The sequence below is a fragment of the Wyeomyia smithii genome, chromosome 3, assembly GCF_029784165.1.
Source record: "Wyeomyia smithii strain HCP4-BCI-WySm-NY-G18 chromosome 3, ASM2978416v1, whole genome shotgun sequence".
NCBI lineage: Eukaryota > Metazoa > Arthropoda > Insecta > Diptera > Culicidae > Wyeomyia > Wyeomyia smithii.
In genome coordinates, this window is record NC_073696.1 from 151,129,505 (window position 1) to 151,143,637 (window position 14,133).

The 14,133-nt window shown below is 43.3% G+C and overlaps 1 protein-coding gene across 2 annotated transcripts in view; it reads right to left on the bottom strand.

Moving 5' to 3' along the window:
• The window catches only part of LOC129727093 (calcineurin-binding protein cabin-1-like), a 667,482-nt gene that overhangs the window by 586,079 nt on the left and 67,270 nt on the right, over positions 1-14,133 (bottom strand). For both annotated transcript variants that reach the window (XM_055684544.1, XM_055684543.1), the window contains exons 5-6: positions 3,475-3,603; positions 3,149-3,427 (exon numbers count right to left, since the gene is read on the bottom strand). In XM_055684544.1, the coding sequence (XP_055540519.1) occupies positions 3,149-3,427; positions 3,475-3,603 (408 nt within the window). The remainder of the gene's footprint in view (positions 1-3,148; positions 3,428-3,474; positions 3,604-14,133) is intronic.

A 14,133-nucleotide genomic window follows, 5' to 3' on the forward strand; every position in this document is an offset into this window, starting at 1 on the left:
CGATGCTGATAGGCATCATGCCGGACAAGACACAGATTGCATCGTATGACACCGTACGATACGCACTCGCAACTCTCAGGCACATGAGCCTGTAGGTACTTTCCAGTTTACCACGGTAACTGTTAGTACCTAGCGCTCTTGACCACACTGGCCCACCATACCTAAGTATGGACGAAACCACGCTGGCAAGAAGTCTTCGCTTGCTGCCATAAACCGCTGAGCTATTGGACATCATACGAGATAGTGCTGCAATAGCCGATGAGGCCCTCTTACAGGCATAGTCGACGTGACTCCCGAACGTGAGCTTGTCGTCCACCATAACCCCCAAGAGCTTCAGGGATCGCTTCGAGATGATGGTGCAGTCTCCGACTCTGACCACCGCCTGTTGCTCCGATTTACGGTTGTTCACAACCGTGACCTCCGTCTTATGATGCGCGAGCTCCAGTTTCCTGGAGCGCATCCAGTCCTCGACCTTGCGTATACAGTGCGCGGCCGTCAACTCGACCTCCTCGATAGACTCGCCGTAAACCTCCAGCGTTATGTCGTCTGCAAAGCCGACGATCACAACCCCTACAGGGAACTTGAGTTTCAACACTCCGTCATACATGACATTCCACAACACCGGGCCCAGGATAGAACCTTGCGGAACTCCTGCGGTAATTGGGACGCACTTCTGACCCTCCTCCGTGTCGTAAACAAGTACTCGATTCTGGAAATAATTTTCCAGAATCTTGTACAGCGACACCGGTACATGGATGCTCCTGAGCGCGAGCGCTATGGAGTCCCAACTGGCACTATTGAACGCATTCTTCACGTCGAGCGTGACGATTGCGCAGTAGCGTATTCCCCTTCTCTTGCGCTGGATTGCTACCTCCGCCGTCTTGATGACGGAAGAGATTGCGTCCAGCGTGGACCTGCCCTTCCGGAAGCCGAACTGGTTACTTGCCAGACCGTGTACACCCTCCGTGTACCTCACCAGTCTGTTGAGGATGATCCTCTCAAGCACCTTGCCCGCGGTGTCCAGCAGGCAGATAGGCCTATATGCCGATGGGTCCCCTGGCGGTTTCCCAGCCTTCGGCAATAAGACCAGTCTCTGCCGCTTCCACCTGTCCGGAAAGAGACAGTCATCCAGGCACCTCTGCATGACTGCCCTGAACAGCCCGGGGGCCGTTTTTATCGCCAGCCTGATCGCCAGGTTAGGGATACCATCCGGTCCCGGTGCCTTGCTCACCTTTAGGGATTTGGCGATCACGATGAGTTCCTCATTCGTAACCCTTGCCTCCTCCCCTGCCTCGACACGGCTGTCGTCGCTCACGGATTGGATGCTCGGCAGGTTGGCCGACCATCTCTGGTCTATGTCTGAGATACTGGAACGTCGGACGTGAGACTCGACTGCCGGAGGCCAAGGACTTGGCTCGTGGCGTGGAAAGAGTCCCTCGATGATACGCTCCAGCATCGCTGGTGATCGCTCTGCAGGCGCCAGCGCGCCTTTAGTCTTGGCCATTACGATCCTGTAGGCGTCACCCCACGGATTTGTATTGGCACTCGCACATAGCCTATCGAAGCAGGCCCTCTTGCTGGCCTTTATCGCACTCTTTAGCATCGATCTTGCCGAACTGAATGCTGCGCGGCACTCTGTCCTCTCTTCTTCGTTTCGCGCACGCTGCATCCTCCGTCTTGCACGGAGGCACGCACTGCGAAGGTCGGCTATCGCGTCCGTCCACCAGTAAACCGGTGGCTTTCCATTCCTAGGTTGGCGAGTCCTAGGCATGGTGGCGTCGCACGCCCGCGATAGCATAGCAACTAGTTGGTCAGCAGTCGGGCGGAGCCAACTGCCCCCCTCGCGCTCCCTTCTCATTTCCTCTTCGAATACCTCGGCATCAAAGTGCGATGTCTTCCACCCGCGAACGGTCGGAGTGTTGGCTCTACCCGTCGCTTGCCGCCTCTCGTTGTTGTCTACACTATAACAGACCGCCTGATGGTCGCTATTAGTGTAGCCATCGTCTACCCTCCAGTTCTTGATTAGTCCTGGGCTGGAGAACGTCACGTCGATGATCGACTCCGCACCATTTCTGCTAAATGTACTTTTGTTCCCAACGTTAGCCAGATCTAGGTTGAGCTTTGCAAAAGCCCCGAACAGGATCTGGCCCCTCTGGTTCGTGATTTCAGATCTGGCCTGAGTCATTTGATGTGGGAAATATTCCTGAGTTCCGGTAGGCATGTCAAACCTGCTAATTTTTGGATGGATTTGGTGATGGGTTACCTGATGAAAAGGCTTATTCGCATCATTGACATAGATGGCAAAATCATTTCTGAAGCGAATAGTACACCAAGATCCGGAATCGGCCAAGAACTCATCAGAACAGAAATGTAAATTCCCTCACTACGAGTTCCTTCGGGGCATCCAGGTTGTTCCGGAAGTGGCCAATGAAGCCTATATTCAAAAATATATCTTTTGAAAGATTTCTGATGAAAAATCCTGAAGATAGAGGTGTCACACGCTATATTTAGTGCAAAAACGTAAATGTCCCCTAGTAAAGGTTCTTCTGAGGACTTCCGGATGAAAAATAGCCATTTCTCGATGAGTTCTTGGCCGATTCCGGATCTTGATGTACCATTCGCTTCAGAAATGATTTTGTCATCTATGTCAATGATGCGAATAAGCATTTTTATCAGGTAACCCATTACCAAATCCATCCAAAAAATTGCAGATTTGACATGCCTACCGGAACTCAGGAATATTTCCTACATCCGGTGACCTAGGTCAGTTCTGAGGTCAGAAAATGAAACTTCAAAAGTTTTCCAGTTCAATAGTGTTCGAATTATTAAAATCGAATAACATTTGGCAAAGCTACAGCATTTCAAATTCCATCAAAATTTTGCCTATCCTACTTATTTTGACTATCCCCTGTAGTTTCTGTCACCTTTAATATACACCCCTCTTCTATTCTTACAACACTCTATGCGGTTCCCTGAATGATGGTTATGACCAAACTGATTTCTGTACAAACACATGATGCGCGACAATCGAAAGAGTAAGCTTTATACTACACACTTGTCGGTAGTGCGGATTCGGCGAATACGTATTTCTTCTGCATCAATCAGTCTCGTTTTATAATAGCCCCAACTCGTACGGTAACTGACATACTTATAAGAATTGAACTCGGGTAGCTCGTCTGGTCGGTATATATCGAATAATTGCACTGCCCTTTTCCATGTCAGTATCTTTTGTGTAGCCTCGTGGTCTTGAATGTGGCGTGTTCTACCTTTTTTCTGTGGATATCCGTATAAGCAGTATGTGGTTTGCTCCAAACATTCAATGATAAAATCGCGATAAGGCTCTAGTAACGGAGAGCGCAGCATTGGAGCAATTACATCGAGCATCATTTCAAGAATGTAGCTATTGTTATTTGAGCACCATTGACGTCTACAAATAAATTATTAAAATGCTTCCAAAATAAACATATTTATTACCTTCCTAGCAGCTCGTGAGCGACGAAAAAAATCATTATTGATCCGAATAGAGTCTCCTCTTCCATTTCAAGGGGGGATGTTTCATCAGAAATACGATTTGAACGAAACACCAATATTTTATCATCATCACTGAAATACATTATTTAAAATAAGCGGTTAGCTGAAAACGATAGAGTTAAATAAAGGTCATTTCATACGAAGTGACCACGAAAAAGAACAAACTTGGCATCGACCATCACGGATTAGGCTCAAAGTTGGGGGAACTATACATCTAGGTTCATTACGAAAATAATTCCAATTTTGGTGTCGATTGTAATACCAACACCTTGTAGCAAAATAACGCGTTTTTTGTTCAAAACCTCTTTTTTCTTTTCTTCACAATTTATAGAAAAAAAAATGTCCGAAAAATACTGATAGATACATGATGTTAAAGAAAAATAAACCAAGGAATGCTGAATATAATTTTAACCGGAAAGTAGCTATACAAATTAGTTTCGTATTTAAAAACTAAATTAATATCTTTCGGCAGGTGCCGCCATTTGATAATTTTTCTAATTATCAAGGAATCCTGAAATATTTTTCCTTTTTTTGCAACTGTGTTGCAATTTTCTCTTAAAATTATTTCCCAACAATTAAATTTTCAAATAAAAGCGCAGCGAATTAAAAAGGCACAGCTACTAGTATCGAAACTATATTTTGCGTTATTTGAAGTTTTAGTCACCGTATAATTTTATTTCCTTTGGATGGTTGATCTTTCTCGGTGAAACATACACACTATGTTTGTTTTACATGGACGTTTCGGCGTACTGTTATTCAGCCATCGTCAGATATGACAAAACAATATTCTTCTCCCACCAGTGTGGTTTGCTTACGCTTCCAGAGTAAGGTATGAATTTATTAAGTATGGGTGTTGATTTTGGCGGTTTTTTCCCTATTGGGTACTAATTTTCTTTGAGCTTGCAGCACTCTAGCAGAATTCAATCGAACATTGTGGGTGTGTAGGTCTTATTAAACCAAGCAACTTTGCAAACTTGCGTTTGAAAATTTATCTGGATTAACATTTAAAAAGGTCAGATTGAAAGTTGAGACCATGATAATTGTTAGTCAAAATTTCGATCATCATGTGACAAATTTCAGAAACTCATTGCTGAAAATTGCACTCTTCAGGATGGGGTAAGTTCATCGAAGCAGTCCCAATTGTTTGCATGCTTTGGTTGGAAAAAAAATTCAAAAATAAATGTTAACATGTGTACCGTTTTTTGAACCCGTTTGTCCCGTTTTTATTCCGAGAAAATCTGGTTAGCCTACTTCAAAAATATAAAAAAATGAGTTTAAGATCCTACTCTGAAAAAAAATATAATTTTAAAAACAAAAAATGATTTAAGAAAATATCGGTGATCTCAGATTTTTTTAAATAAAGTATTTTAGATAGACAATTTAGTTGCCTAAAACGTTCCATGCGTTGCAAAAATGTACATTTTGACACACACTCTTGAAATCCGAAACATTTTCGGTGTAGGATGGTCACACCAAGTTCCCAAGTAATACTAATATAATACTGTTTGCCAGTGGAATGAAACTGGTTATCAAAATTGATTTATTTTTCGTAAAGTTCTGGCCATTTAAAATTCGAGAGAATTTTTTTTATCTCAATTATTTTTTCCACCCCCTGTATAAATCAGGATACTTTTTTAGGCGCAACAATTTCGTTGATTTGGATTTTTAGTGGAGCTAAAAAATGTTTGTTGGGTAACAGATACTTTAAACTTAAACAGTTCCAAGTTAAACTAAACAATTACCAGAGAATTACCAATAGACTGCCGCTATGCATGTCCATCATATTATAAGAGTTGGCAAGCCAAAGAAAATGCATTTTATTACAATTTCGTGTCATTGCTTTTTATGAGATGGTGCGAAAAGTTTGGATATTTTTTTAAAGTTCTCCAGTACTGAGTTATCGAATTCATCTGTCCATAGGAAACTAAAAACTATAAATACCTTTTTAGTTACCATTATTTCTCAGAAACTCAGTGACATCCGGGTCGAACCTTTACACCACCCCCAACAATGCTAAATCTTGTCGAATAGCAACAAATACCCAGTGGCAAAAGCAACTCCTGGGGAAGGGTAGGTGAGGTCTCCTTCTTTTGGGTCTCCTCCAGTAACCAGCCGCACTGACTTGTGCTCACCCTTATAATATCGATAATTATCGTTAACGTCAAAAAATTAATGATAATATCGATGTCAAGCACTTATCGATATCATCGACAAGTATCGATAAGTTTCCCATCACTAATCAAGACGGCGGAGGTAGCAATCCTGCGCAAGAAAAGGGAAATACGCGTCACGCTCGACGTGGAGAGTGCGTTCAATAGTGCCAGTTGGGACCCCATAGCGCTCGCGCTCAGGAGCATCCATGTACCGGTGTCGCTGTACAAGATTCTGGAAAATTATTTCCAGAATCGAGTACTTGTTTACGACACGGAGGAGGGTCAGAAGTGCGCCCCAACCACCGCAGGAGTTCCGCAAGGTTCTATCCTGGGCCCGGTGTTGTAAAATGTCATGTATGACGGAGTGTTGAAACTCAAGTTCCCTGTAGGGGTTGTGGTCGTCGGCTTTGCAAACGACATAACGCTGGAGGTTTACGGCCAGTCTATCGAGGAGGTCGAGTTGACGGCCGCGCACTGTAAACGCAAGGTCGAGGACTGGATGCGCTCCAGAAAACTGGAGCTCGCGCATCATAAGACGAAGGTCACGGTTGTGAACAAACGTAAATCGGAGCAACAGGCGGTGGTCAGAGTCGGGGACTGCACCATCACCTCGAAGCGATCCCTGAAGCTCTTGGGGGTTATGGTGGACGACAAGCTCACGTTCGGGAGTCACGTCGACTATGCCTGTAAGAGGGCCTCATCAGCTATTGCAGCACTATCTCGTATGATGTCCAATAGCTCAGAGGTTTATGGCAGCAAGCGAAGACTTCTTGCCAGCGTGGTTTCGTCCATACTTAGGTATGGTGGGCCAGTATGGTCCAGAGCGCTAGGTACTAACAGTTACCGTGGTAAACTGGAAAGTACCTACAGACTCATGTGCCTGAGAGTTGCGAGTGCGTATCGTACCGTGTCATACGATGCAATCTGTGTCTTGTCCGGCATGATGCCTATCAGCATCGCCATCAAGGAGGACAGAGAGTGTTTCGACCAACGTGGCACAAGAGGCATACGAGGTACCAGAAGGTCATTCTCGATGCTCCGCTGGCAGCGGGAATGGTCCAACTCCACAAAGGGCAGATGGACGCACCGACTCATACCGGAGATATCCGGCTGGGTCGGGAGACGACATGGTGAAGTGAACTTCCACCTGACACAAATCCTGTCAGGCCATGGTTGTTTCAGGCAATATCTGCACAGGTTCGGTCACGCGGGGTCCCCCATGTGTCCCGAGTGCGTGGAGGAGGAGGAGACTGATGAGCATGTCTTCTTCGTATGCCCCCGTTTCGTAAGAGCGAGGAGCGACATGATGGCTGTGAGCGGGCCTGGCACTACTCCGGACAATCTAGTCCGGAGGATGTGCGACGACTCGGACATCTGGAACGCGGTCTGTGCGGCCGCCTCTCAGATTGTCCTGGAGCTGCAACGTGTGTGGCGGGTCAACCACCAACACGCCAGTGGTAGCTAATTACCAGTCTCCAGTTAGCTAGGAGGTTATAAGAATAAAGAGGGTGCATCACGCACAAAAGCCACTCCCCGACGTAATACTTAACCGTCGTTCCGGGAAGACCAGGGCTGGAGACTGGAGGGGTTTTAGTGGGTCGGTACAGGGATCAGTAGGTGCCTGGGCGAGTGAGTTACACTCGCATCTCACCCCAGCATCTCTCCCCTAGTCTCATCCCCACACCCTGAGTTCTCGTCTCAGGTGGCTGTTTGCAGATTTCCCCGCCACCGTTAAAAAAAAAGAACATCAAACCTGATCATAATTATTTTAACATTTTTCTCGTACTGAAAACGTATCATATAGTGATAATAAAAACTAATGAGTGGATTTGGATGATTTTTTGCATGAAATAACCCACCTAAAAGTGCTACGTGACATTTCTCTCAATAAAATTTAAATTTAGTCAAAATTGGCTCAAAACTCATTCAAATACTTGAATTTATTATGAAATGACTTTTCAGTACACTTTTTCATAGTTTGACAAAGTTTCATTTTTGTAACCTAGGCTACAACTATCCAAAAAGTGAAAAAATAAGAATTTTTTGATTATTTTCACAGTGCGATAAAGCATGAAACCGGAAGCATCCGGAAGGTTTTTCTTCCCCACTATAACCAAGAATATTAGCACTTTTACGTAATATAAGCCGTTTTACCGGATATTACCTGAAACATAAATTATCCCATTTTAAGTTAACTTATAAAAACAAATATTTTTGGTTTTATTATATTGATTTTGACAAACACCTGGGTGTTTGGAGAGACTACCTTACATGATAAGTACACATTCCTGTTCGATTTACCTTCCTTAACAATCACCATCGTTGTTTTATTTTAAAATCACTTGTTTATCACCGAAACGTAATATATTAGCTCACGGTATCAAAGCGTATCTATTATCCATAAAAAAAACTGTTGAATTGCGGTCGCTTCACACCTCTCATTACGACCGTAAACATAACTTTTGGATGTTTTTAAGTTTTATTTTTTTCATGTAGACCCTGTTGTCCGATAATGTTAAGTAAATAAATGTTGAATAACTTTTGGATGTTGACAAGCTGTCGAATGATCGAGCAAACATCACACTTCAAAATGAAACACTACACAACAAAGTTAACTTACTTCGAGTTTTTCACTTTTGATCAGGTTTGAAACATATTTACTCCTATGTGGGTTGCTAAGAGTGCTGTGTCTATTGTCTGTGTCTATTGCTACGTCAAACAGTATTGAAATTTTGGCCATTGTGGCGTCGTCACGAATTGATACCTTTTTCATCGTGATAGAGTTATTGCTGTCATGTGACGAGGATTAGGGTATAACTGCCTTTAATGGACCACTTAGTAGCGTAGCTGCAAATTTTGCAAGAAAAGTGTAAATATCTAAACTGACTAAACTGAATTGAGTATTTCATCATGTATAAACATGCAGTAACATGTTTATCATCTTTTCTGTATGAAAAACAACAAGATAATACCTCTATTTTCTTATAATAAAAGAAATAAATCATCGCTTCAGTATCCTTTAATGGGCCACGATTTCCTTATTTGGACCACAACAATTTTCTAATTCAGGCCAGGTCTAAATAGTATATCTCTTCAACCGTAGCTGCCGCTGATGAAGCTGACTCTGGCATACGCACTAAGACTGCAGCCATTCTTCCGTAAAAATAAATGCTTTACGTGCCATCCGAGTTATCCAGCGAACAACTGAATCCTCTTCCGTGGCAGTTAATGCAGTTGGTTTACCTTTTCGTGGTTTTCCTGACCACTTGCTGCTTGCACGGAACATTACGGTGGATCCTGGAACATTGTAGCACCAGTAAGCTTCTCCAGTCGAAACACCACTTTTTATTGCTTGAAGACACTCAGTAACAGCTGCTTCAGTATATTTTTACCAATTTTCGGCGTTTTTTCCATTTTAGCAGCAATGTTGTACAATGAAACGATCATAACAAATTTATGGTAACTATGATTCGCGGCGTTATTTCAATGATAGCTCTTGTTCAAAATGAAGCATGTCGGAATAAGGAAAACATTTCTACCCTTAATTGGGCCACTATTTTTTTCAATATTTTAAGTGTTATTCTAGTAAAATTTATTGCTTATCTTTTAAAGATACTATTATCCTACCGGTTCATCGAAAATCTGATTATTTTCGCTCGGAAAGTGTGATGTCAGTACACTAAGGTCGCTTTTTACGCGTTTTTTTACCCGGGTTTCTTTCTACGCGGCTTTTTTACGCGGATTCTGGAATTAACGCGGTTTTTTACGCGGATTCCGGAATTTACGCGGTTTTTTTGCGCGGATTTCGGTTTCCCTTCACTCGGAATGCAGAATTAACGCTGTTTTTTTCCGCGGATTCCGGAATTTACGTGTTTTTTTTACGCGGATTCCGGAATTTACGCGGTTTTTTTACGCGGCATGTATCCCCCGCGTAAAAAGCGACTTTAGTGTACGGTTTTTAGTAAAGCCATTTTCTATGAAAACGTTAACGAACCTTGACAAACCAGGTAGCTGTTGTTAAAAGACATTTTTCGCAGCCGTAATGAAGAGTACTATACTGCCGTGAGATGATGATTTTCTCGAAAATGAGTTTTTCATGTCAATTTGTTCTTTATTCGAAGACCTATCTTTGGTATCTTCTTTCTCGTTGGTACTTATTCGTACGTTGCATAGAATCAAAAAAACAAAGTGACGTTGGCATACATTTCCATACAAAAGTGACGAGAAATTCTTTCGTTTTTGGGCCGTACTGAAAAACTGATCACTTGGATCTACGTCACAATGTCATATCACGGCAGTATAGTAAACATAAGTATATTTATAATCAGTGATAGAAACGAAACAAATATGATGCAATCATCGTTTAATCTCCACATGTACACATCATAATGTGTACAGACCGCGACTAAACTTGAATCCTCTCAATACATAATGAAATGATGATATGGTGCGTAGGTTTCTGGGAGAAAATAAACACATGACTAGACTACATCTGCTCTGAGAAGCGATTCGCTCGTTGCGTTTGTCTCTCCATATGCCGGTCGTTAGAAGAACAAAGAATAGCAGCAGAAGAATATCATGTGGCCTGAGCAGCAGCAGAGGTGTGGTGCGGTGAGAGGGAAAGTGTGGGGGAAGGGACTACTTCGGCAGCGAGAGTAGGAGAGCATACATTGTCATGTTCTTTCTTTTTCTGACAAAAAATCATATTCATGGGTAAGAACATAACAAGATATGATAGCTCTGTGTAACAGAGACGAATAACTTCATATACCGAGTTGTGCACATTGAGAACCATATGTTGTGGTGTACTGCCTATAATCGCATATCAGTCCCATCTAGAAAATCATCGAGTTGAGAAAACAGCGTTTGAAGATTTTTTTCTTGTTTTTTGTATTTCAGCTGTTTGGGATGGGTTATTCCTATTTTTACGACATAATGTAATGAAACAGACCTTAATCATAACTTCTTCATTAAAGAATGGCTTTTTTCGTGAAAATTTTAATCTAAAATAAGGAAGAGACTGATATGCGATTATTTTGGCCATCGAGTAGCAAAATAATCGCATACCAGTCTCACTTTCAACCGCTCGGTATAGGAGTAATCATATTTTTCTCAAGTATTTTGAATATGGGTATAAGTTCATGGTCGCAGACAGATTCTAAATATGCTGCATGGAGAATGACGGAGACGTCCACCCATTACTTACCCCGAATTTGAGGTCGTCGTTGAAAAATAAAACATAAGGTTGAAGTCTTTGATATGCTACTGAATAATTTCCCTTCTTACGTCTTCAGTGTTTTCGAATTACGTGCAATACGTATTATTCCGCATTAGCCCGTGCATTTAGCATATTGGAAAAGTAGTATTGAGAAAGGGAAGTTTCCAATTTAATTACAACAGTGACCTGACGGAGGACGACGGCGATGAAAAGACGTACAAGCTGTTTTTCGCAAAGCAACTAAAAACGATTTCTTCTGAGTTCTGACAATTTCAACTTGAATGATCATTTAAAGTGAGCAGATCATCCACAGGAAATTAACCCCTTACAGAAAGCAGCATTGCTCAAGGCTATTATGCCTCTGATTGACAAAATCAATAACCTTTCGGGAACGAACTTTCAGAAAAAGTCGCAGTTCCAGTGTCTACTTAAAATTAACTTTTGTGTGGAATTTATTTGGAACAACCTTGCATTTATAATTTATTTGATGAATTTTTATCAGTAAAAAGCCTGAAAAACAGCACAAAATATTTGTTATATGGATTGAAGTAAAAAATATGACCATACTTAGGAAAAACATTTGGTGGGACTGATATGCGATTATTTTTAAGATGGGACAATTTGACCTCACATTTTTTTCTGACTTTTTCAAACAAGACATACTTTTTTGTTTCTTCAATCGATAGTAGTGCAAGAAATAGATGGAATCTGATATTTAACTCAAAAACGATGAAAACCCATATGGGACTGGTTTGCGATTATAGGCAGTGTACACTAACGACAAGCAATATATCGTAAAAAGGAAAGCAAAGAGAGTGAACCAACACCGATACTTTGTTATTCGCATACTGACAACGATGTCAACGCATCTTAGGCCTGCTTTATATGTATTCAAAATCGCTAGAGGTGATTTTTTTCCATCGCTGTTTATAATCTGTAATTTGGTGTGAGAAGTTTGGGTGGTCCATTAAAGGAAGTGATCTATATTAAGTAGATCTACACTAGGTCCATGTCAAATAAAAGCGAAATTGGAATAAAAGGGATAAGGCAAAAAGGGATTTTGTCCTTTTTTCGGCCCTTTCATATTTTCCACGCCTTCTTGCATAGCGTGATTTCATACACGCCCACGCGTAGATTGGAAGATTTTAAAGATATTTTCCGTTCTTATCAGGTTGCGTAGAGTTAAAGAAAATCTGTTAAAAGGAAGGTGTTAGAGAATGCTACCAACGCAATTCATTCAAATTTATATCTCTGTATTGGAGGGAAAGAATTGTATCAAGGTTAGGAATACGATAAGTTACTGAATGTTTTGTAAAACAATATTTTTATATCTGTTCAACACACTAAGGCTAGGGTTGGGAAATGATTTTAGAAGATATACGAATGTGAAATTCTTCAGCTAGCCTTAAAGTAGTAGTTGTAATTTTACCCCCTAAGATGTGATTTCGTACATATTTTTCTGCCTTTCTCCTAGAAAGGTATAGCAATCACTTGCAAAACCGAAAGTATAAAAGTGCTCCAAAGGGCCGAATGGCGTATATCACTCGACTCAGCTCGACGAGCTGAGCATTTTCTGTATGTGTGTGTGCGTGTGTGTGTGTGTGCGTGTGTGTGCGCGTGTGTGTGTGTGCGTGTGTGCGTGTGTGAGTGCGTGTTTTTTTTAACGGTGGCGGGGAAATCTGCAAACAGACACCTGAGAAGAGAACTCAGGGTGTGGGGATGAGACTAGGGGAGAGATGCTGGGGTAGTTACACTCCCCCAGACACCTACTGACCCCTGTCCCGACCCACTAAAACCCCTCCAGTCTCCAGTCCTGGTCTTCCCGGAACGACGGTTAAGTATTACGTCGGGAAGTGGCTTTTGTGCGTGATGCACCCTCTTTACTCTTATAACCTCCTAGCTAACTACCTGGAGACTGGTAGTTAGCTACCACTGGCGTGTTGGTGATTGACCCGCCACACACGTTGTAGCTCCAGGAGAATCTGGGAGGCGGCCGCAGAGGCCGTGTTCCAGATGTCCGGGTCGTCGCACATCCTCCGGACAAGATTGTCCGGAGTAGTGCCAGGCCCGCTCACAGCCATCATGTCGCTCCTCGCTCTTACGAAACGGGGGCATACGAAGAAGACATGCTCTGCAGTCTCCTCCTCTTCCACGCACTCGGGACACATGGGGGACCCCGCGTGACCGAACCTGTGCAGATATTGCCTGAAGCAACCATGGCCTAACAGGATCTGTGTCAGGTGGAAGTTCACCTCGCCATGTCGCCTCCCGACCCAGCCGGATATCTCCGATATAAGTTGGTGCGTCCATCTGCCCTTTGTTGAATTAGACCATTCCCTCTGCCAGCGGAGCATCGAGAATGACCTTCTGGTGCCTCGTATGCCCCTTGTGTCACGGTGGTCGAAACACTCTCTGTCCTCCTTGATGGCGATGCTGATAGGCATCATGCCGGACAAGACACAGATTGCATCGTATGACACCGTACGATACGCACTCACAACTCTCAGGCACATGAGCCTGTAGGTACTTTCCAGTTTACCAAGCGCTCTGGACCATACTGGCCCACCATACCTAAGTATGGACCAAACCACGCTGGCAAGAAGTCTTCGCTTGCTGCCATACACCGCTGAGCTATTGGACATCATACGAGATAGTGCTGCAATAGCCGATGAGGCCCTCTTACAGGCATAGTCGACGTGGCTCCCGAACGTGAGCTTGTCAACGACCATAACCCCCAAGAGCTTAAACGATCGCTTTGAGGTGATGGTACAGTCTCCGACTCTGACCACCGCCTGTTGCTCTGATTTACGGTTGTTCACAACCGTGACCTCCGTCTTATGGTGCGCGAGCTCCAGTTTCCTGGAGCGCATCCAGTCCTCGACCTTCCTTATGCAATGCGCAGCCGTCAACTCGACCTCTTCGATCGACTCGCCGTAAACCCCTAGCGTTATGTCGACTGCAAAGCCGACGATCACAACCCCTACAGGAAACTTTAGTTTCAACACCCCGTCATACATGACGTTCCACAACACCGGACCCAGGATTGAACCTTGCGGAACCTCGGTGGTGATTGGGACGCACTTCTGACTCTCCTCCCGTAAACCAGTACTCGATTCTGGAAGTAGTTTTCCAGAATCTTGAACAGCGACACCGGTTTGTGGATGCTCCTGAGCGCGAGCGCTATGGAGTCCCAACTGGCGCTATTGAACGCATTCTTCACGTCAAGCGTGA